Source organism: Bos javanicus, chromosome 11, assembly GCF_032452875.1.
Source record: "Bos javanicus breed banteng chromosome 11, ARS-OSU_banteng_1.0, whole genome shotgun sequence".
Classification (NCBI taxonomy): Eukaryota; Metazoa; Chordata; class Mammalia; order Artiodactyla; family Bovidae; genus Bos; species Bos javanicus.
In genome coordinates, this window is record NC_083878.1 from 73,360,065 (window position 1) to 73,381,197 (window position 21,133).

The 21,133-nt window shown below is 45.6% G+C and overlaps 1 protein-coding gene across 1 annotated transcript in view; it reads left to right on the forward strand.

The window, feature by feature from the left end:
* Positions 1-18,380, forward strand: part of KIF3C (kinesin family member 3C) — a 36,235-nt gene extending 17,855 nt beyond the window's left edge. The window contains exons 2-8 of the mRNA XM_061433084.1: positions 783-884; positions 1,501-1,623; positions 2,708-2,826; positions 3,286-3,402; positions 15,219-15,327; positions 15,487-15,659; positions 15,897-18,380. Of these exons, the coding sequence (XP_061289068.1) occupies positions 783-884; positions 1,501-1,623; positions 2,708-2,826; positions 3,286-3,402; positions 15,219-15,327; positions 15,487-15,659; positions 15,897-15,993 (840 nt within the window). The 3' untranslated portion in view covers positions 15,994-18,380. The remainder of the gene's footprint in view (positions 1-782; positions 885-1,500; positions 1,624-2,707; positions 2,827-3,285; positions 3,403-15,218; positions 15,328-15,486; positions 15,660-15,896) is intronic.
* The last annotated feature ends 2,753 nt before the right edge of the window (positions 18,381-21,133 follow it).

Below are 21,133 nucleotides of genomic sequence, written 5' to 3' on the forward strand. Positions count from 1 at the left end.
CTGGTTCACCTCTTTGTTAACCAGCTGCATGACCTAAGGCCAGTTGCTCTTAGTTTCCTTCCTTGTTGATTGAGGTCTCTCTGGGGGTAAAGTTTGAGGCACCTGGCCAGTAACGCTCAGCGGATGTCTGCTGGCTATCTTTCTCAGAGCAGGGGTGGCCCCAGGGTTACAGATGTGAGAGATGAAGGGTAATTGGGCTGAGACCTTGCAGTGAGTGGGTGGAGCTCAAGTCTTTCTGGCCCTCTCCAAACGCCTGCTGCTTCTGGGGCTCCAAATGCCCTTCAGTGCTGTGGAGTCTTCTCCCTGTCTTCTGTTTTTCAGCTGAAGAGCAGACCCTTTCCTGCTGCCTGAATGAGAGCCCCCTTCCTGAGTCAGGAGCCAGTTAGCTAAAGGGCCAGGCTGCTCAGGAATTGTATCCTGCATCTCCCTGCCTCCTGAACACCAGCTGGTCCTGGTTGCCAGGATTAGATCTCTGCCTGCATTCCCTTCCCGAGGCATGGTGAACCAGCCTTCCCTCCGTATCCAAAGCAAACAGATCAGGTGCCCTGTATTCTCTGAGGGCTTCCCTGCCTTGTCTCACCTAATGGTCTTGCTAACAATGGGAGCCTTGTGCTGGGGCCCACAAAGCTAGAGGGGAAAACTTCCTTCTTGTTGAGGGTCATGAGCCCCCATCTGGGACATATCTTCTGTTCCCGCCCTGAAGGGCAGGGAAGCCAAACCTCTCAAGCTGCGGCTGCTCTGGCCCTTTGAAAACCCATCTCTTCACCCCTCTGTGTCCCCAGGCCATGGAGAGCAAGCTGCTCATCGGGGGCAGGAACATCATGGATCACACCAACGAGCAGCAGAAGATGCTCGAACTAAAGAGGCAGGAGATTGCCGAGCAGGTGGGGCTGGGGGGGTGCATGGCCTTGAGGTCAGGTCTGGGGGGCTGAGGGCAGTGAGTCATCTTGAACTCAGGGTCCCTGGAATTACAGTGCTGAGAACCTAACGCTCTGCATCCCATGGGTCCACCCGCCCAGGTGCTGGCTCTCCATGATGTCAGCCTCTACAGGGCACCCAGTCCTAATTCCCAAACCTTCCACAAAGGTGTGAGTTCTTCACCAACTGTAGGGCTGTTTCCGAAAGCATCAAGAACCACAGTTTGTTGGTCTTGCCCATCAGCTGTGATACTACACAGGAGAGGCTGAGACAGCTGAAAAGCCAGTACCTGGGCATCAGTGGATGTGGTCGACACCCCTGGAAGCCCCAGTGGTTAGGGGCGGGGTCTCCTTCCACGTGGGGCAGTGCCTGCAAAAGCACGGCCCTGTGAACTGAGAAGAAGGTTCAGAGAGGCCTCCACTGAGGATGGGGTGGGAGTGATGGACCTGGGCTGTGAGAAACTCTCTGTGTCCTCCTGGCTCCTGTGGCCACGACGGAGCCAGGTTCCATGACAGGCAGAGCTCCCTTGGGTCTTGCCAGTATGTGCTGCTCCTCTGAGCCCTGTCCCCTGCCCTGGCCTAGAAACGCCGTGAGCGGGAAATGCAGCAAGAGATGATGCTCCGGGATGAGGAGACCATGGAGCTCCGGGGCACCTACACGTCCCTGCAGCAAGAGGTGGAGGTCAAAACCAAGAAACTCAAGAAGGTAAGTTGCCACAGCAGGACCCCGGGTCCGGGTGTGTGAGGGCCTGGCAGTCACCTGCCCAAGGAGGGTTGTGCTTTAGCGACCCCTCCCCACTTTGCTTGAACTGCTGACCCCTTGAGTTATGTTGCCTGGGTGCTGGGGTGAGGAGCTGGGGGATGCGGGGGTCTGGGTGGAATAGAACCTTTTCTCTTGCTTCAGGAGGGGCCTGAGAGGCTGGGAATGCCTTCACTTCCGCTCTGCAGGGTGGCTGCCCTCGTGGTCCTGGGTCACTTGCCCCTTCCCTGTGGTGTCACCAGTGAGTCACCGTTTGGATAGTCAGGCACTGAGCAGGCCAGGGGAGTGGAGACTTGAGCCCGGGAGAGCTCAGAGAGGAAGCACAAGGCACTCCAGAGATGAGAGTATTGGCCATCAGGACCCTGTGAGGTCCATGGCCAGGGAATGGCATGCGCATGAGCTGAGGGCCTAGGGCAGGAAGCCGCAGATTCCAGCCTGGATTCTGGAAGAGCCTGGAAAGCCCTTAGATTGCTGAGGTGGCTGCCCCAGAGCAGGCCCGGCAGAGGTCCAGCTCCAGCGGCAGTTTCCAGTTTCCACACCTCGCGGTGTATTAGGAGTGGGATAGACGGTGGGGTTGGGGTGCCCTCCCCACACCCCTCCTTTTAAGAGTCACTGGAGAGGCTGGAGTGGGATGGGCCACCTTCCAAACTGGCTGAGGCTCCCCTTAGCCCTGGACCAGTAGTCCTGATACTCGGGTCCTGATTCAGGCTCTTCTGCACCTTGTATGTGACCTTGAGCAAACCTGTTCCTGAGTTTCCTATCTATAAAAAGAGGGTGTTGGACCAGAAGGTTCCCCAGGTCCCATCAAACTTGAGCATTGCACAATGTGGACAGCAGCTGAGAGTGAGCGGTGTAGGAGGGATGGGGCAGCTCTTAAAATAACCCGATCCGATGGATGGAGGGACATTCACACGGGGACCCTGGCCTCATCCTGCACTGAGCTGGTGGACCCTGAGCCTGCAGGCTGGGGGAGTCGAGCCTCATTGGGTGCCACTCCTTACCACCTCTGAGTTGCACCTTCCCCCGCCAGCTCTACGCCAAGCTGCAGGCGGTGAAGGCGGAGATCCAGGACCAGCACGACGAGTACATCCGCGTGCGGCAGGACCTGGAGGAGGCGCAGAATGAGCAGACCCGGGAACTCAAGCTCAAGTAGGGCCCCTTCTCTTCCCAGCTGGGGCCCGCACAGCCATCTCTCAGGCTCCGGGTCTCTCCCTGACAGGCTCCTGTCTTTCCTGAAGGCTTCAGTTCTGTCTCCTCACCCCTGTCCATGACCCATAGGAATGGATGGGGGAGGGACCCATTGGAGTATCTTCTACCTCCTGTTTTCTCCTTTCTGTCCTCTGCCTGCATTAGATGAACCTTGTAAAGTCATGCTGGGTGTTGCCCAGAGGTAACTCCTAAGGCCCTGAGTCTATAATCTTTGCACGAGAAGCAGTGATTTCCAGGCTCTGTTGTTTCTCTAGGGACCCCCTCCCCCCGACTTTTTGGTTTTTCCATTTTCTCTGTTCCCTCTGCCTCTTTGTGTCTTGCTGCTTCTCTTTCAACCTTCACCTACACTGCGTGGTCTCACTGCCCACACCCCCATCTCTACCTCATTCCTGCTCCCAGGTACCTGATCATCGAGAACTTCATCCCCCCAGAGGAGAAGAACAAGATCATGAACCGGCTTTTCCTAGACTGCGAAGAGGAGCAGTGGAAGTTCCAACCCCTTGTTCCTAGTGGAGCGTGAGTCTCTCATCCTGCTGTCTGGGCCTAGGGACTCTCAAGCTCGCCTCTGGTTGGGGGTGGCCAGGCGCTTGGGGGAGATGGAGGATGGGTTTTTTCAGGACCAAATACAGGGATCTCCGTGAAGGAAGGAACGTCAAATATAGTGTCTCGGCCCAAAAAATACTAGCTGGCTAACATTTGGCCAGTCTGGTGAATATTCGTTTGTCAGATGCCCAAAACAGCATCGATAGATACTATTGCCAAGCACTCACTGTGTGTCGGACACTGTGGGAGACTCTGCAGACAGAAGGTCAATAAGACACAGTCAGAGCTCACAGTCCAGTGGGGAGTACAGAAAAGGAACCAGATCAAGAAATGATAGACAGGTGAGGTCTTTGTAGCCTTACTCAGCTGGGTGATTCAGCATTTCCACCTGTTTCCACATCCTAGCTCTTAGTTTGCATCCATTGGCTGGGTGTGCAGCTCCCTCTGCTGGTGGCCCTGAAGAACAAGACTGGACAGGCACACCCATCAGAGTGACTGCCTCACCCAGCTGAACCACTGTCCCTTCGTTGAAAATCTGTGTACAGGGTGCTCGGGAGGCTGGATACCAGTGCACTTCCCTGGCAATTCTTTATCTATCTTAGGAATATTAATACCAAGTTAGGGCAACAGTCTCTCCAGAGCTGGAGTGGGAAGCTAATTTTAGGGATCCATAACTCCTCACTGGAGCATCAGATTGCCTACTTGATTTGCCTGCTTTCTGAAGGGCTGATCCTGCCCAAGTCCTGCAGTCAGTATCTTGCTTACTGTTGAATTATTGCATCTCCTAGCCTAGTAAGGCAAAGAGAAAGATTCAGTGTTTTCTTTGTCATTGAGAAGCCTAAAAATTTGGCTCATTCCTCAAAAGCTGCTTGCTTTAGCTTACTCTGCAGTGTTTTCATTTCCATGACTCTTTGGGAAGAACAAATCTTGACATACATACCCCATGTGTAAGTTGGTAAGCAGCCAGTTCACGAGTAAAGGACTTTTCAATGGTGTCAGTTTGGGTTTAAAATCCACCTTTCCAATCTAAGTGGAGACCTGCAGTAGTATATCATTTATTGCAGATGTTCTCCACCCTGGCTGCATCTAGAATCACCTCTGAGCTGGGCTCCAGAGAATCTGATTTAAGAGGTCTTATGGGTGGATCCCAGGACTTTTTTTTTAAAAATTGTTTTTTCAAAGCCTCCAGCTGATTCTACTGGGAAGCTAGGTTCAGAAACTACTGTTTCATTGCCATCTACCGGAGGAAGATGCTGGTGAAGCTTCTGCTCTGTAAGGTTATTTTGTACTTACAAAATTCTTGAGCTGAAAGTTTGTAGGTAGAGGAATTTCTTTACATTAGACAGAGATGGATGAGAGAAGCTCTGAAAAGGTATGTTGGGTTTTTTTTTTTTCCCTTACTGGCTAACTTTATTTAAACATTTTTTTAATTGGGGTATAGTTGATTTATATTTGAATTTTTAATTTTGAAAATCAAGAATAATACAAAGAATTCCCGTGTGCCTTTCACCGAAACTCCCCAGTTGTTAGCATCTTGCCACATCTTGCTTGATTAATCCCCTGCCCCCAACAATTTGAGATTAAGTTGCAGGCAGTCAACCCTTTACCCATATTTCCTAAGAACGAGGACATTCTCTTACATAACCACAGTACAGTGATCAGATTCAGGAAATTCTGTATTGACACCAGACGAATACACAACAAACAATATTCAATTTTAGCCAGTTAGCTCAATAATATCCAATAAGGCAATTCTTCCCCACCCGCACCAGCCCACCTGTGATGGTGCATTGCATTTAATAGTCATGCTTCTTCCTTTAATCTGGAACTGAAAAGGGATCTTGATTTGAGTTTTGAAAATTTCATGCTTCAGAGGAGTTTATTCGTTTCTCAAAACATTGTCCCTGCAATTTTTACTTGACTGCCTAAGCACACAATCCAGAGTTCAAAGCATAGTGGTACTTTGCCTGAAGCTAAAATACACTTTCTGCTTAATGTTTATAAATTTCCATTCTTTATTCTATTTTTTTTAAGTTTACTTTCTTCCTTTTACTCAAATAACTTTAATATTTGTAAAAACTTTAAAAATAACTTCTCTTTTTGCAAAAATAAAGTGGTATGCATACATTGGAAATCCATCAGATCAGATCAGTCGCTCAGTCGTGTCCGACTCTTTGCGACCCCATGAATCGCAGCACGCCAGGCCTCCCTGTCCATCACCAACTCCCAGAGTTCACTCAGACTCACGTCCATTGAGTCAGTGCTGCCATCCAGCCATCTCATCCTCTGTCGTCCCCTTCTCCTCTTGCCCCCAATCCCTCCCAGCATCAGAGTCTTTTCCAATGAGTCAACTCTTCACATGAGGTGGCCAAAGTACTGGAGTTTCAGCTTTAGCATCATTCCTTCCAAAGAAATCCCAGGGCTGATCTCCTTCAGAATGGACTGGTTGGATCTCCTTGCAGTCCAAGGGACTCTCAAGAGTCTTGTCCAACACCACACTTCAAAAGCATCAATTCTTCGGCGCTCAGCCTTCTTCAGAGTCCAACTCTCACATCCATACATGACCACAGGAAAAACCATAGCCTTGACTAGACGAACCTTTGTTGGCAAAGTAATGTCTCTGCTCTTGAATATGCTATCTAGGTTGGTCATAACTTTCCTTCCAAGGAGTAAGCGCCTTTTAATTTCATGGCTGCAGTCACCATCTGTAGTGATTTTGGAGCCCCCCAAAATAAAGTCTGACACTGTTTCCACTGTTTCCCCATCTATTTCCCATGAAGTGATGGGACCGGATGCCATGATCTTCGTTTTCTGAATGTTGAGCTTAAAGCCAACTTTTTCACTCTCCACTTTCACTTTCATCAAGAGGCTTTTTAGTTCCTCTTCACTTTCTGCCATAAGGGTGGTGTCATCTGCATATCTGAGGTTATTGATATTTCTCCCGGCAATCTTGATTCCAGCTTGGGTTTCTTTCAGTCCAGCGTTTCTCATGATGTATTCTGCATATAACTTAAATAAACAGGGTGACAATATATAGCTTTGACGAACTCCTTTTCCTATTTGGAACCAGTCTGTTGTTCCATGTCCAGTTCTAATTGTTGCTTCCTGACCTGCATACACATTTCTCAAGAGGCAGATCAGGTGGTCTGGTATTCCCATCTCTTTCAGAATTTTCCACAGTTTATTGTGATTCACACAGTCAAAGGCTTTGGCATAGCCAATAAAGCAGAAATAGATGTTTTTCTGGAACTCTCTTGCTTTTTCCATGATCCAGCAGATGTTGGCAATTTGGTTTCTGGTTCCTCTGCCTTTTCTAAAACCAGCTTGAACATCAGGAAGTTCACGGTTCACATATTGCTGAAGCCTAGCTTGGAGAATTTTGAGCATTACTTTACTAGCGTGTGAGATGAGTGCAATTGTGCGGTAGTTTGAGCATTCTTTGGCATTGCCTTTCTTTGGGATTGGAATGAAAACTGACCTTTTCCGGTCCTGTGGCCACTGCTGAGTTTTCCAAATTGGCTGGCATATTGAGTGCAGCACTTTCACAGCATCATCTTTCAGGATTTGGAATAGCTCAACTGGAATTCCATCACCTCCACTAGCTTTGTTTGTAGTGATGCTTTCTAAGGTCCACTTGACTTCACATTCCAGGATGTCTGGCTCTAGGTCTTTGATCACACCATCATGATTATCTGGGTCGTGAAGGTCTTTTTTGTACAGTTCTTCTGTGTATTCTTGCCATCTCTTCTTAATATCTTCTGCTTCTGTTAGGTCCATACCATTTCTGTCCTTTATCGAGCCCATCTTTGCATGAAATGTTCCTTTGGTATCTCTAATTTTCTTGAAGAGATCTCTAGTCTTTCCCATTCTGTTGTTTTCCTCTCTTTCTTTGCATTGATCACTGAAGAAGGCTTTCTTATCTCTTCTTGCTATTCTTTGGAACTCTGCATTCAGATGTTTATATCTTTCCTTTTCTCCTTTGCTTTTCGCTTCTCTTGTTTTCACAGCTATTTGTAAGGCCTCCCCAGACAGCCATTTTGCTTTTTTGCATTTCTTTTCCATGGGAATGGTCTTGATCCCTGTCTCCTGTACAATGTCACGAACCTCATTCCATAGTTCATCAGGCACTCTATCTATCAGATCTAGGCCCTTAAATCTATTTCTCACTTCCACTGTATAATCATAAGGGATTTGATTTAGGTCATACCTGAATGGTCTAGTGGTTTTCCCTACTTTCTTCAATTTAAGTCTGAATTTGGCAAGAAGGAGTTCATGGTCTGAGCCCCAGTCAGCTCCTGGTCTTGTTTTTGCTGACTGTATAGAGCTTCTCCATCTTTGGCTGCAAAGAATATAATCAATCTGATTTCGGTGTTGACCATCTGGTGATGTCCTTGTATAGAGTCTTCTCTTGTGTTGTTGAAAAACCATACACAGACTTAAAAAAATTAAAACAGCTATCTTAAAATAGCACATGTTAAATAATATTTAGAGTAGATACCAGTAACAGCTTGTAAAATAGAAGAAGTCCTCTACTTGGTATCTTTGCTTACTGTTGATTTATTCCCTCTCCTGCCTAGTAAGGCACCTGGAGAAGGACATGGCAACCCACTCCAATATTCTTGCCTGGAGAATCCCAGGGATGGAGGAGCCTGGTTGGCTGCTGTCTGTGGGGTCGCACAGAGTCGGACATGACTGAAGCGACTTAGCAGCAGGAGCAGCAGCCTAGTAAGGCAAAGAGATAAAGATTCAGTGTTTTCTTTGTCATTGAGAAGCCTAAAAATTTGGCTCATTCCTCAAAAGCTGCTTGCTTTAGCTTATTCTGTAGTGTTTTCATTTCCATAACTTTTTTGGAAGAACCAGTGTACATACCCTGTTAGCTTAAATCTGCATAGAGTTGTTCACCAGCCCGCATTTGTATGTCTCCATTAGCAGCTTTCTGACTGGATCCCAAATGGACTGTGTTTCCATAAAATTTTATATTAAAATTGTAAACATATAAATACTTTCACAAGCTTTTTCAAAGTTACAGTTAAGTATATTCACAACCATGCTATTTCATACAGAATCTGTATGTACCTCTTCGGAATGCAGAGTATATATTTTGTGTAGAAAATAATCTGGGTAAGGGTAAAAAGTATTAAGGCAATTGTGACATCCCAGTGTTCTCCACTGTACTTAAATACGGTTGATATAAACAGGTATTATAGATTTCTTTAAGAAAAAATTCCAATAAATAAATTACTTCAAAAAGACTTATTAATAAATACCAGGTAGTCAACTACATGCTATTCTGAATTACTGCTCCAAATTATTTTCTTTTTTAATGTCACCTGTCCATTGTCTGATAACTGCAATAAATAATATTTATCTCAGAGCTTTTAAAAAATCACAAAAATACAACAGAGAAGTAGTAACAGATCTAGGAAGATTTTTATGAAAGCAATTTTTTTCCATAGCAGTTGGTGGTTAAAGTAAAAACACTTTCCTCCTAATTGGAATTCCCAAGTGAGATAATGACTCAGCACAGAGCGCCCCAGGGTAGCATCCTGGTGTCAGAGTCGTTGGCCTGGATCTGTGCCCCAAGCCCCTCCTTTCACAGCCAGAGAGGGGAGGGCCTTGGATGCAGCTTCCCCCGTTTCGGGGAGCTCTGGGGCCTGAGACTGTGGAACAAGCTGCCTCTCTGGGAGGACTGGGTCCCACTGTTTGCAGTATAACTTGATCAGGGCCGAGAACCTCTTCTGTCCCAAAACACTTAACTAATGAAGGCATTGTCCCGATTGCTCAATTCACCTGTGGAGTGGGCCGAGAACCTCTTCTGTCCCAAAACATTTAACTAATGAAGGCATTGTCCCGTTTGCTCAATTCACCTGTGGAGCATTCCGCTTCACTTTGGCCTGTGGCGTTCTGGGGATGAGACACTGAAGGCTGCTCAAAATGAGAGGACAAAAGCATTGTTGCAAAGAAATTACCTAAAGTCACGCTGTCCCTCTAGAAAGCTTTTGCTGGAAAAAACCTTTCCTCTCCTCCTCTAGCTGCAGGCATCTACCCCCACACTCTTCCCTGCGCTTCTTTCTAAAACAAGGAGTTATTGTTGGGGAGCTCTTGAAACACAGTCATATCGACTTATTTTGGAAGTCTGTCCCTTTTTCTTTTTTCTCCACTGTCTCTCGCTGATATACAATAACTTCAGGTGAGGTCTGTTCCACAATCGCAAATAATTTTGGGTATTTTGAAAAGAAAATTATTTTGGTTACTTTGAAAAGAAAATCTTGGCAGCCACCTTCAACCATCACAGTTTTACAAGTAGAACCTTTTATGTTTGGCTTCTCATAATGGACTTTGTTTTTAATTGCATTTATACACAACTGTCTTCTAAGGGTTGTATACTTGGCAGTGTCTATAGCCCATGGTTTGCAGTTCAAAAATTCTATTTGTAACTTTAGCCCTTTGCTGTTTGCATTCCTGGCCGCTCTAGATTCTTTTCAGAGTGTCATGGTGCAGTAGAAAGAGACTGGATTTGGGATGTAGAACATTCAGAATTCTGGTCCCTGCTCTGCCTTGAGAAGGTTTCTTAACTTCTCTGAACTCAAGTTTCTTCACCTCCAAAGTCAGGATGATGAAACAAAAATCCCTGCAGGACTGTCAAGATTGAAATGAAATAATGCACGTGTGTCTGTGTGTGTTGGGGAGGTGGGGGGCTGTTCTAGGCCACTACCTCGCACAGAGGAGATGGTCCATAAATGGTTGCTGTCATACCAGGAGGCCAACATGATGATTTGGGGACTCCAGAGAAACCAGTTTGTCACCATCTCTTACAAGTGCCATAGAAGGGCAGTTTGATTTGTTGCTTTTGTTTTAGATTTTGATTTTTAAATCAGGCTGCCTCCAAGTTTAGAGAGAGCATTCCTTGCTCTAAACAGAATAAGGATAGAAGGTTAAGCTGGTTTTGTTACAGAGGCAAAGTTTACCTCAGTCAGAACATTCTCTGGTTGAGTCCCTAGATTTGTTCCCAGGCCTGTGAAAACTGAAAAAGAATCTGAAAAAAGAAGTTTTTGCCTTCCCAGGCAGGCGGTGAGCCATGCAGAGGGGCCGTGGGAAGGGGGCACGGGGAGTTTAGATGTGCTAAGGGACGCTGCAAGGTGGACAGCTGATCTACAGGGAAGGGGGTACCTGATCGATCATGGAGAAAAGTCAGATTTGCTGTGGTGGGTGCTTGTAAAGGATGGATGTGCAAGGAGAAAACATACCCTGTGATGTTGACTTCTGGTTTTCAGAACAGAAGAAAGGTATGGTGAGCAGACAGCTGGCAATGAGATTGGGATCAGCCTCTGAGATAGGACTGATATTTTTAATATTAAGGGGAGAATATATATAATCTTGTGATAGAAGCTATGTGGAGAGAGGGTCCTAAGAGAACTCTGAGGATCTACTAAGCACAGGATAACTGCTGTGGCTTTCTTTCGGGAGGGGTGGATACTCCAGAGCCAGGCCTCCATTCTGGGCTGTCAGCCACAACCTGCTTACTACAGAGGGATCAATCATGGAAAGTAGGCCTGGGGCAGAGAGAGAGGAGATGGGAAGTTTGGTGTCCCAATTACAGACTCCCCTCCCCCACCCCCTTCTTCCCTCCTGCCGCCCAGAATAGCCCTGGCATCTTTATTGGGTCAGGCTGCCAATTCACACTGATCCACGGCTCTGCTCGTCCAGCCCTGTTCACTTGTCCCGTTCCCAGAGCCTGCAGCCTTCGAGGCACGCCGAGGCCCAGACAGTTGTGTGTGCGCTCCTGAAAGACAGAGTGGTGTCCTAAAAGGAGCATTTGGGAAGGTTCCGTTCCCAGTCTCTTTCTAGTTGTATGACTTTGGGCGCACAAGGCATTTCACTTTTCTGAGCCTCAGTCTCCTTGTCTGTCCCATCTGAACCTCAGGAGGTTGTTGTAAAGTTTGAATGAGATGCACCTTATAAATGATAAGCTATTATTTTACTGATTTTCCTGCTCCTCTCCGCCAAAAGCCGCCTCCCCACCTCTCAGAGGGTCCGCAGCAGCAGAGCAAGCTGGGGCTTCTACAGCCTCCTCCTTCCTTCCTTTTCATCTGTGAAGAGGGGTTGATGGGAACCCCAAGTGGAGTCCAGCATTCTTGTAGATAAAACCTGAGACTATGGTTCTTCACTATTGCTGTGCAGAAAGCTGGCATTGTTCTGCCAGGGCCTGCACGGTTTGTTCTCCTAGTCAAGGACAGAATGTCCTATCTCTGAGTTACTCAGCCTGTTTCTTCTCTTCTGTCTGCCTTTTGGCTTTTTGCGTTGCTCGTTCGTATCCCTGTTTGAAATTAGCAAGTGGAGCTGAGAATAAATAATCATCACAGCTGCCACGTAGTGAGCCCTTGCCGTGTATTGTGCTATGTGCTTGTTTTGTTAATCTCAGCAGTTCTGTAGGATGGTGATGAGATATCTGAAGCTCAGAGATAATAAGCTGCTTCCCAAGGTAACAAAGCCTAGGGGGTAGAGCCAACATTCAAACTTGGATCTGCCTGACTATAAACCCTGTTAATTTTTTAGTGGAAATAACTGTCTTGTTTTCTTTCCTATTTGTATTTGTTTTGAATAATCAAATACCTCACACTCATTAGGTTGCTGAGAGTAAAAAGTCTAACATAGTATGAGTTGGCCAGAATATACAGCAATGGGAACGTTCTTGTCAGTATATAGCCACTTAGGCAATATCTAGTAAAACTGGAGATGCACGTTGGAACCATGCCCTTCCTGGGTATATACCCCAAAGAAACTGTTGAATATATACTTAAAGATACCTGTACATGCAGAAATCTTTACAACAGCACTGTGTTAAATAGAAAGGGAGAGAGAAAAAGGAATTGACCTAGATGTCCATCAATAAGGGAATATATAAAAAACATAAAATGCTATATTGAAACCTTAAGATAATCAATATAGTTAAATTGTAATCATCTAATCTAGAGCGGTATGGATAAATATAAAAGACATGTTTGGGCACACAAAAAATGTATCTGTACTATACAGTACAAAATTTAGAAATAGGCATACAATACTATGTATGTTGTTTATGAATATATACATATATAAGTAAATATAAAACCATGCCTGACATTAATAATCACCAAATTCAAGAGAGGGATTAATTCTGGAGAAGGAAAGTCTTAAAAACTGTGCCTACATTTTACTTCTCAAAAAAGATTTGATGTTCAGTATAACAAAATGTTAAGATTTAGCAAAACTGGATGGTAGGTAAACAGATATATATTATTTTCTGTGCTTTTCTGAGTATTTGAAATAACTTATTAGATATAAACTTATACATTTTAAAGATTGTAAAGCCATCCAAAGACAATTACTATTAACATTTCATTGAATATCCAAACTTCTTTCTAAGCATCCACATATGTGTACACACTTCTTTAAAATCAAAACAAATTTCATTTTTTTATTTGCTTTTTTACTTAATATGTTGTAGAAATCTTTTCATGGCTACATAAAGCCAAAAACAATATGACTGCATAATATTCCTTCACGTGACTGAATAATAATTTAACTTGTCCATCCTGGTGCACATTTAGTTTGTTTCTAATTGTTTGCACTTGTAAATAATATTGCAGCAAACATCCCAAATTTTTGACCCATTCTCTGATTATTTCCTTAGGGAAATTCCTAGGAATGGGAATTTGGGTCAAAGACTATGCATGTTTTAAAAGCCGAGCCTGAGTTTTGTTTGTTTTATAAGTAATAGCTTTATTGAGATATAAACCATATATAAAGTTCACCATTTTAAAGTATGTTCTTCAGTGGATTTTAGTATATTCACAGTTATGTAATAACGCCACTGTCTAATTCCAGAACATTTTCATCACTCCAAAAAGAAACCTCAAACCCATTAGCTCCCTAGTGTCCCCATCCCTAGAAAACCACTAGTCTATCCACTTTCTGTCTCTATGGACTTGCCTATTCCAGATAGTTCATATAAATGGAATATTACAACATGTGGTCTTTTATATCTACTGTCTTTCACTTAGCAAAATGTTTTCAAGGTTCTTCCACATTGTAGCATGCATCAGTCCTTCATTCCTTTTTGTTGCTGAATAATATTCCATTCTATGATATTCCACATTTTGTTTATTTTTCATAAATGAATAGTCATTTGGGTTATTTCTACTTTTTGGCTATTATGAATAATTATTCTTTGAACATTCATGTACAAGTTTTTGTAGAGCATATGTTTTCAGTTTTCTTGACTATGTACCTCTAGTAATGGAAGTACCAGGTCATATGGTAACTCCATGTTTAACTTTTTGAAGAACCGCTATGCTGTTTGCAAAGAGGCTGCATCATTTTATATTCCCACCAACAATGCCTGGAGGGTCCAATTTCTCTGTATTTTCACCAACATGTGTTATTAGCTGTCTTCAGGATTATAGTTATCCTAGTAGCTAATGAGATATCATGAAGTGGTATCTGACTGTGGGTTTGATTTGTATTTTCATAATAACTAATAGTGTTGAGCATCTTTTCATGTGCTTATTGGCCATTATATATTTTCTTTGGAGGAATGGCTATCCATATCCTTTGTCCAGTTTTAAACTGGATTATTTGTGTTTTTATTGTTGATTTATAAGAGTTATTTATAGATTCTAAATACAACTCATATATCACATGGATGATTTGCAGATAATTTCTCCCATTTTATAAGGTCATGAAGATTTACTCCTTTGTTTTACCTAAGAGTCTTATAGGTTTAACACTTACATTGACGTCTATGATTAATTTTTAAGTTAGTTTTTTGTATATGGTACAAGGGAAGAATCCAACTTCATTTTTGTGTGTGTGGCTATCCAACTGTACCTGTGCCATTTGCTGAAGAGACTGTTCATGCCCCATTGAATAGTCTTGGTACCCTTATAGAGAATCAGTTGCTTGTAATAAATATAAGGGTTTATTTCTAGATTCTTAATTCTGTTCCATTGATCCTTATGTCTTTCCTTATGCCAGTATCATACAGCCTTCATTACTGTAACTTTGTAATTTTTAATTTTTTTATTAATGTATAGTTAAATTACAATGTTGTAATAAGTTTTGAGGGGCTTCCCTTATAGCTCAGTTGGTAAAGAATCTGCCTGCAATGCAGGAGACCCGGGTTCAATCCCTGGGTCAGGAAGATCCCCTGGAGAAGGAAATGACAGCTCACTCCAGTATTCTTGTCTGGAGAATCCCATGGACAGAGGAGCCTGGAAGGCTACATACAGTCCATGGGGTTGCAAAAGAGGGACACAACTTAGCAACTAAACCACCACCAATAAGTTTTGAAACTGTAAAAATGTGAATCTTCTCCCTTTGTTCTTTTTCAAGATTGTTTTGGCTATTTTGGAACTCTTGCATTTCAAGCCTAAGTTTCTAATCATTTTATTGTGTTAAAACCTATGAAAAAAAATGAAAAGCAGAACCACTAATTAATGGTTTTGTGTAGTATGTGAAGTCAGTCTGTGAGTCTGACAGCTAAAATAAGATTGGATTGCCTTTCTTCATTCCAGTCTTCAGTCAGACCTTTTCACTGTGGGAAAAAATGGAAGCAACAAGAGTGAAGAAATGTCTTCTTGTGTTATTACTCTTTTGAGTTGTCAGATTGTTTTAGAGCAAAGAGAAGCAAATTCCAGAACTCGCAGTCTGTGCGGCCTCCTGACTACCTGAATGATATGTAAGCCTTCATATCACTCTCCCTTTGTGTTCAGAGGAAATTGATTTAAAATATAGCCTTTTCCCTACAGCAATAGCAGCCAAATGAAGAAGCGGCCAACTTCTGCGGTGGGCTACAAGAGGCCGATCAGCCAGTATGCTCGGGTTGCCATGGCAATGGGGTCCCACCCCAGGTACAGGGTAAGAAGCTGGGAAATAGAAAGGGTGGGTGGATGCTTGCAACTGCTGCTTCCTCTACCTGCCTCATCACCCTTGCTACTCCCATTATCTCCCCGAATGCCCAGAAGATGCTGGCCATCAGGACCAGTGCTCACCTTTGGCCTCATATTCCCACCGCAGGCTGAGAACATCATGTTTCTGGAGTTGGATGTGTCTCCGCCAGCAGTCTTTGAGATGGAATTCTCTCATGACCAAGACCAAGACCCCCGTGCACTACACATGGAGAGGCTCATGCGGTTGGACAGCTTTCTGGAAAGACCTTCCACGTCTAAAGTCCGGAAGTCCAGATCCTGGTCAGTACCATCATGGTCAGAGTGGGCAATGGACTTAGCGTGGAAACCACAGTTGGTGAGGTGGGAGCTGGTGGATGTTGAGGAGGGTTGTGGTTGTACCCAAAGGGCGTGAAGGGAGACTGATAATTGGGGCTGCAGGGGCTGAGTTCCTACAGCGACAGGATGAGGGAAAGAAAAGTTCTTACTTTTTCTGTTTCCTGCACCCCCAACCCCCCAACCTCATCCACACCCCTGCAGGTGCCAGAGTCCTCAGCGGCCTCCACCTCCCACCGCACACGCCTCGCTGGCCGCCTCTGCTGCTCTGCGCCCCACGACAGTGCTCGACCACGAGTGACCACCTTCCGTCGGGCTTGCCCCGTCCCCCCCGCCCAGACCCCCAGGGACGGGGTGGCCAACCCTGGCTCATCTCGCTGCCGCTCGGTGTGCGTGCGTGCGTGTGCGTGTGTGGGCGCATGTGCGTGTGCGTATGTTGGGGGGGACCCCGGCAGGCGTGCCTCTGCCGGCTCTTAGCCTCCTTTATTTAATTAATGTTATTTATTCGTGGAACTCAATTCGTGTGGGAAAGGAGCCCTCGCCTGACCCTGCCGTGCTCACCGCCCAGCCACCTCCTCCTCTTGACTTTAGATCCCACCCCGCTGCCCCAGTCAGACCTCATTCTCCTTCTGGTCAGTTGTGCCCAGAAGGGAAGACGCAGGTGCCTGTGTGTATTTTTTTCTACCTGGCTTGTCCCGGAATCTGCCATCTCCTCCTGTGCCGCTGATGAGCAGCTGCTGAGCGCTTTCTGGGACTAGAGAAATACAAGATGTGTGCTGAGGACAGAAGACATCCATCTTGCTTATGGTGAGCGTGTGCTCCTGGCGGAGGGAGAGCCCCCCTCTCCGCTTTCCAGGCTTCAAACAGCCTCTTTCCGCTTCTCGGGCTCCTTATCAAGGACTCCAGTGACTCCATCCGCACAGCCCATGCTTTTCAGCTTTGGCAAGAACTCATGGCTTCCCGAACTGCTTCCTGCCCACCTTCCCAACTCGGGGAAGGGAACTGTGAACCGACCAGTCGCTGCCTCCTGGGGACCTCCGGGACATGGAACAGTAATGGAGACGGTGTGGACAGTCATCAAGGGACCGTCCATTTGTTTCCGTTCCCTCTGAGAAGTCATTTTGGCCGACAAGGAATCAGGCCAACTCTCCATCTTTGAGATGCTGCTTCTTCCAGCCCTCATCATTCCCTGCAGCTGCCTGTATCCCCACTACTAGTAGGAGGATCAGTGTCCTCCCTCTGGCTAAACAAAGGTACCGGAATTTGATGCTTCTCCCGGCTCATGGAGCACAGGAGATGGAGACCCAGGCACAACCCACCAACTCTGCCCATTGCCCCTGTCCCTGAATCACATTTGTTGGGCACTGTTTTGTTGACAAGACTGACCCTTCAGCATTGTGCAAATTGGTCCCTAAGGAAATCCTCTCACTTCCCTTTGTGACATCCCAAGATGTCTCCGGGTATCTCGGGTAAATTTCTACCAAAAAGAAAGATTAATTTTCATTGACTTACCTTTTAAGTGTATATTTTGGTGGAAGAGTGAAGAGGTAGTCATGAATGAAAACACATAGTTTGGGACTGCAAAACGACCTAATATGAAGTCTCCAGTTACTAGAATATGAGGAGTTTAGTCACTGGGGAAAGGCATGAAGCTGACAGGGCTGCCTGAAATTTGGTGTGTGGGAGGTGGCGGTGGGGATTGCCTACCTGGTTATTCTCTTTCCATCAGGAAATGAACCCTTCTTGCACACAGCTCAATTTCTGCTCTGAGGACCAAGCTGTGGTTTGGTTTACTTGAATGATGCTGTCATTGCTGCTGTAACTATGACAGCAGGTGGTTGGGCCATTCATTTTCCACTGACTCCTGTCCTTCAGGGAAACAACATTTTTCATCAGAGCCCAGAAGATGGTTTGAGACAAGGGTTTCAGATTAGAGATTTGGCTATGGCTAGGACAGGAGTGGCGTGTAGAAATTTTCCAGGTGGCCTGGGCACAGAGGGACCTCCAGGCCTGTGTTGAGCAGCCTCTCCCACTGACCTCTTTCTTGTTTGTGGGTGAAGCCTCACATGTTATCCTTGTTCATCACTTGGACACATCAACTCTGCATTGTCTGCTCACTTGACCCTCACAGTCTTATAGCACAATGTACCCAACTTCCCCACCCCCAGTCGGAGGGCTGGGCCCAAGGTGTGGTCAGAGGAGGAGCTCCTGCCTGCAGTTTTGTGTATGTGTGTGTGTGTGTGCGTGTGTTTGTGTGTGTGCGTTTACCTCCACAGGGGACACTTTACACTCCGTGTAAGATATGCTGGGAACAGGGCCACCGGGGTGGCTGGATCTCAGTCTCTCTGTCTCTTTCTCTTCTTTTCCTTTTGATGTATCCAACACTTGGTTGACAAAGTAAGGGCCTTGATTAGGACCAAATTTCCATGTCTGTTGCTATGGTCTTTATTTAGGACAGCGATTAACAATGCAGTGGCCCGTTCTTTTCACTCTATACAGTTGACGATACAGGACATATGTAATATATAAATATATATATAAAACATTACCCTCTGTCTCCTTGGCTTAGGATGAGATCTCTCTGTCAAGCTGAAATGCACCTGCAGCTCAGTGCTGCCAGCAGCCTGTAGGCCCCAGCCCTGTTCAAATTAACACAGTCGATAATAAAGGAATGAATATCGTTACAAAGTTGCTTGCCTGCCTTCTCTTCCTTGACTCTTTCTATATTTCTTTTTTATGGTCTCCCTTCTTTCTCTTCCTTGGTTTTTTCCCAGAGGGGTTCAAGAGTATTTGGAGCCCAGCAGGAGTGATCAGCACCTGGGAACACTGGCTACTTCATAACAGGGGCTCCATCTGAGCAGTGGGGCCAAAGGGACGGGTCGGGCTCTAGGCTGAAGCCTGTGCCTGAGTTATGGCAGCAGCTGTTCGTGTTCTAGGCTAGCAGTCCCCTCCCAGTTCATTTCGAGTATGAGCAGATTTCAGAACTGCCTAGATGCTGTCCACATTAGCTGTCAGTATCATTTCACAGCTCTGCCCCTTCTGTTTCTCTTTATCAGCCAAGAGAGATTAAAACAGGCAATAATGTGGGAAAAGCACACCCGTATGCCTGGCACATGGTGGGTACTGAATTAAAATAATTAAAAACTAGCTTTCCCTCACCCTGTCTTCCCAGGGCCTCTTTTCCTCCCTCTGAGTTCGTCTGCTGGCTCCCTGTAGTGTGGCAGTCTTATAGGAAATGAGAAGTAGTTGCTGCTAAAAAATGTAAAGCCCAGGGAGTTGCCTGGCAGTCCAGTGGTGGGGCCCAGGTTAGATCACTGGCCAGGGAACTAAGATCCCACAGGCCCCATGGCACAGCAAAAATAAAATGGTGACACTGATGGTTTCCTGCAGGGGCCTCCTTCCTTTGCACTGGGCTCCAGCCCTGAGATCTAAGGGGGTTCTAGGGCTCTGCTGCTTTAGGGATTTGTCAGGTATTTTTAGGTATCAATAATTTGCTATCATGCTAAGTTGCTTCAGTAGTGTCTGACTCTGTGACCCTATGGACTGTATCCCCCCAGGCTCCTCTGTCCAAGAGGTATGGACTGTAGCCCGCCGGGCTCATCTGTCCAAGGCATTCTCCAGGCAAGAATACTGGAGCGGGTTGCCATGACCTCCTCCAAAGGATCTTGCTGACCCAGGGATCGAATCAGCGTCTCTTATGTCTCCTGCATTGACAGGCAGGTTCTTTACCACTGGTGCCACCACCTGGGAAGCCCAATCTTTATACATCTATTGTTCTCCCAGGTAGGAGTTATTGTCCCTAGTTTACAGGTGAGATATATGGAAATTAACTAACTTGGCTAAAGATGTGGGCTTAGTGATGAGGCTGTGAAGCCTGTAATTTTTGATTCTGTGCCTCATCTCATTAGCCCATCTGCACCTCGGAACTGATAGGCACCCTACATGTTCTACAAGTAGTGCAAGCCTGGGACAAAAGGGAAGAGTGGTGGGAATAAACCAAATCTCCAGACCCTTATCCTTGAGATCCTGTTTTAAAGCCACTCATTCCTCCTATTAGCTGTGGGCTCACTTGAGTGGCTGAGCTAGGTGGTTCCAGAATTCCAGTGAAACAGCCAGAGGGCAGAAGCTTACCCTTGGCTGGAGTCTCTTGGAGACAGCTTTGTTGTTGATAAGGCAACTGCCAGGTTTCTCTTTTTCCTTCATGGCTGGGCACCTGATCGCCACAGAGTCACTTCTTTGTGTTTTCAGTTGCCTAAGGCTGAGTGTGTGTTAATTAGAACTCTTCCCCACAACTAAAGATTGACTTAAGCTGGCCTGAGCAAAATAAGGACGCTCAGAAGCATGCTGTGGACCCCCAAGGCCAAGGACAGACTGCGTTCTCAGGAATAACCCAGTACCAGGGGCTCAGACCCCACAAGGACCCTCTCTACCTCACTGCACTTCTGTCTGTGTGAGGTGCATGATCTCCTCAGCTGCTCCAGTCCGGGACTTAGGAAATACATCTGCCAACAGCTGTGTTTACATGACTTAATCATTCAGAGAGACTTAGAAGTCCTAGTGCCAACTTCCTGGGAATGTGATTCCAATTCAGTGGTTTAGGTCCGATAGATGGGAACATGATATATGAATGTGACCTCCAAGAGTCCTAGTTCTGTAACCACACGTACATGGGGTGATGATGGTAGAAACATATTCCTCACAAATGTTGGCGGGGGTAGCAGTCAGGGTGGAGTATGCTCCGGGCAGTCAACAAAACAGATGTTCACAACCAGTGTATCCATCACACAGAATGGCTTAAGAAAAATTTGCTCTGGGATCATCTTTTTCTTTTTTTTCCTGTCTATTTTTCTTATAACCTGCACTAAAATTACCACCCTCAGAGATTCTGCCTTATTACCTCTAGGATAGATCTATATGGTGGACACTGCAGTTTGCCTTTCCAATATCCATTCTTCCCTTCTTCTTTACTTACACAATAATTTTGTTCAAGGAGGGCAGTGCATCTAACTGAAAATACTCATATTCTCAGACTCTGTGCAGCGATGACACCCCTAGGGCATGGTTTTGGCCAAGGAGATGTAAGTGGAAGTCAGCTAGAGATTTCTGGAAATGTTTTTGTTTTTCCTGAACACCCAGTTTTCCTCTTCCTGCCTAGAATTCAAACACACCTCCTGAAGTACATTCTTCACTGAAAAAAAAAAAACATTTATTGAGCACCTGTGACCCTTGTATTCTAAGTTCTGTTCCAAGTGCTTGGTGTACATCAGTGAACAGGGCAGACAGAAGCCCCTGTCTTCATGGTGCTTAACTCTAGGATGGGGAGAAAGACATAAACAAGAAAAACCTCTTGTAGGTTTGGGTGATATGTATGACCACAAAAAAGCAGAGAAAGGAGACGGGGAGCTCTAGGTACTGATGGCAGTGGTAATGGAGGTGGTGAT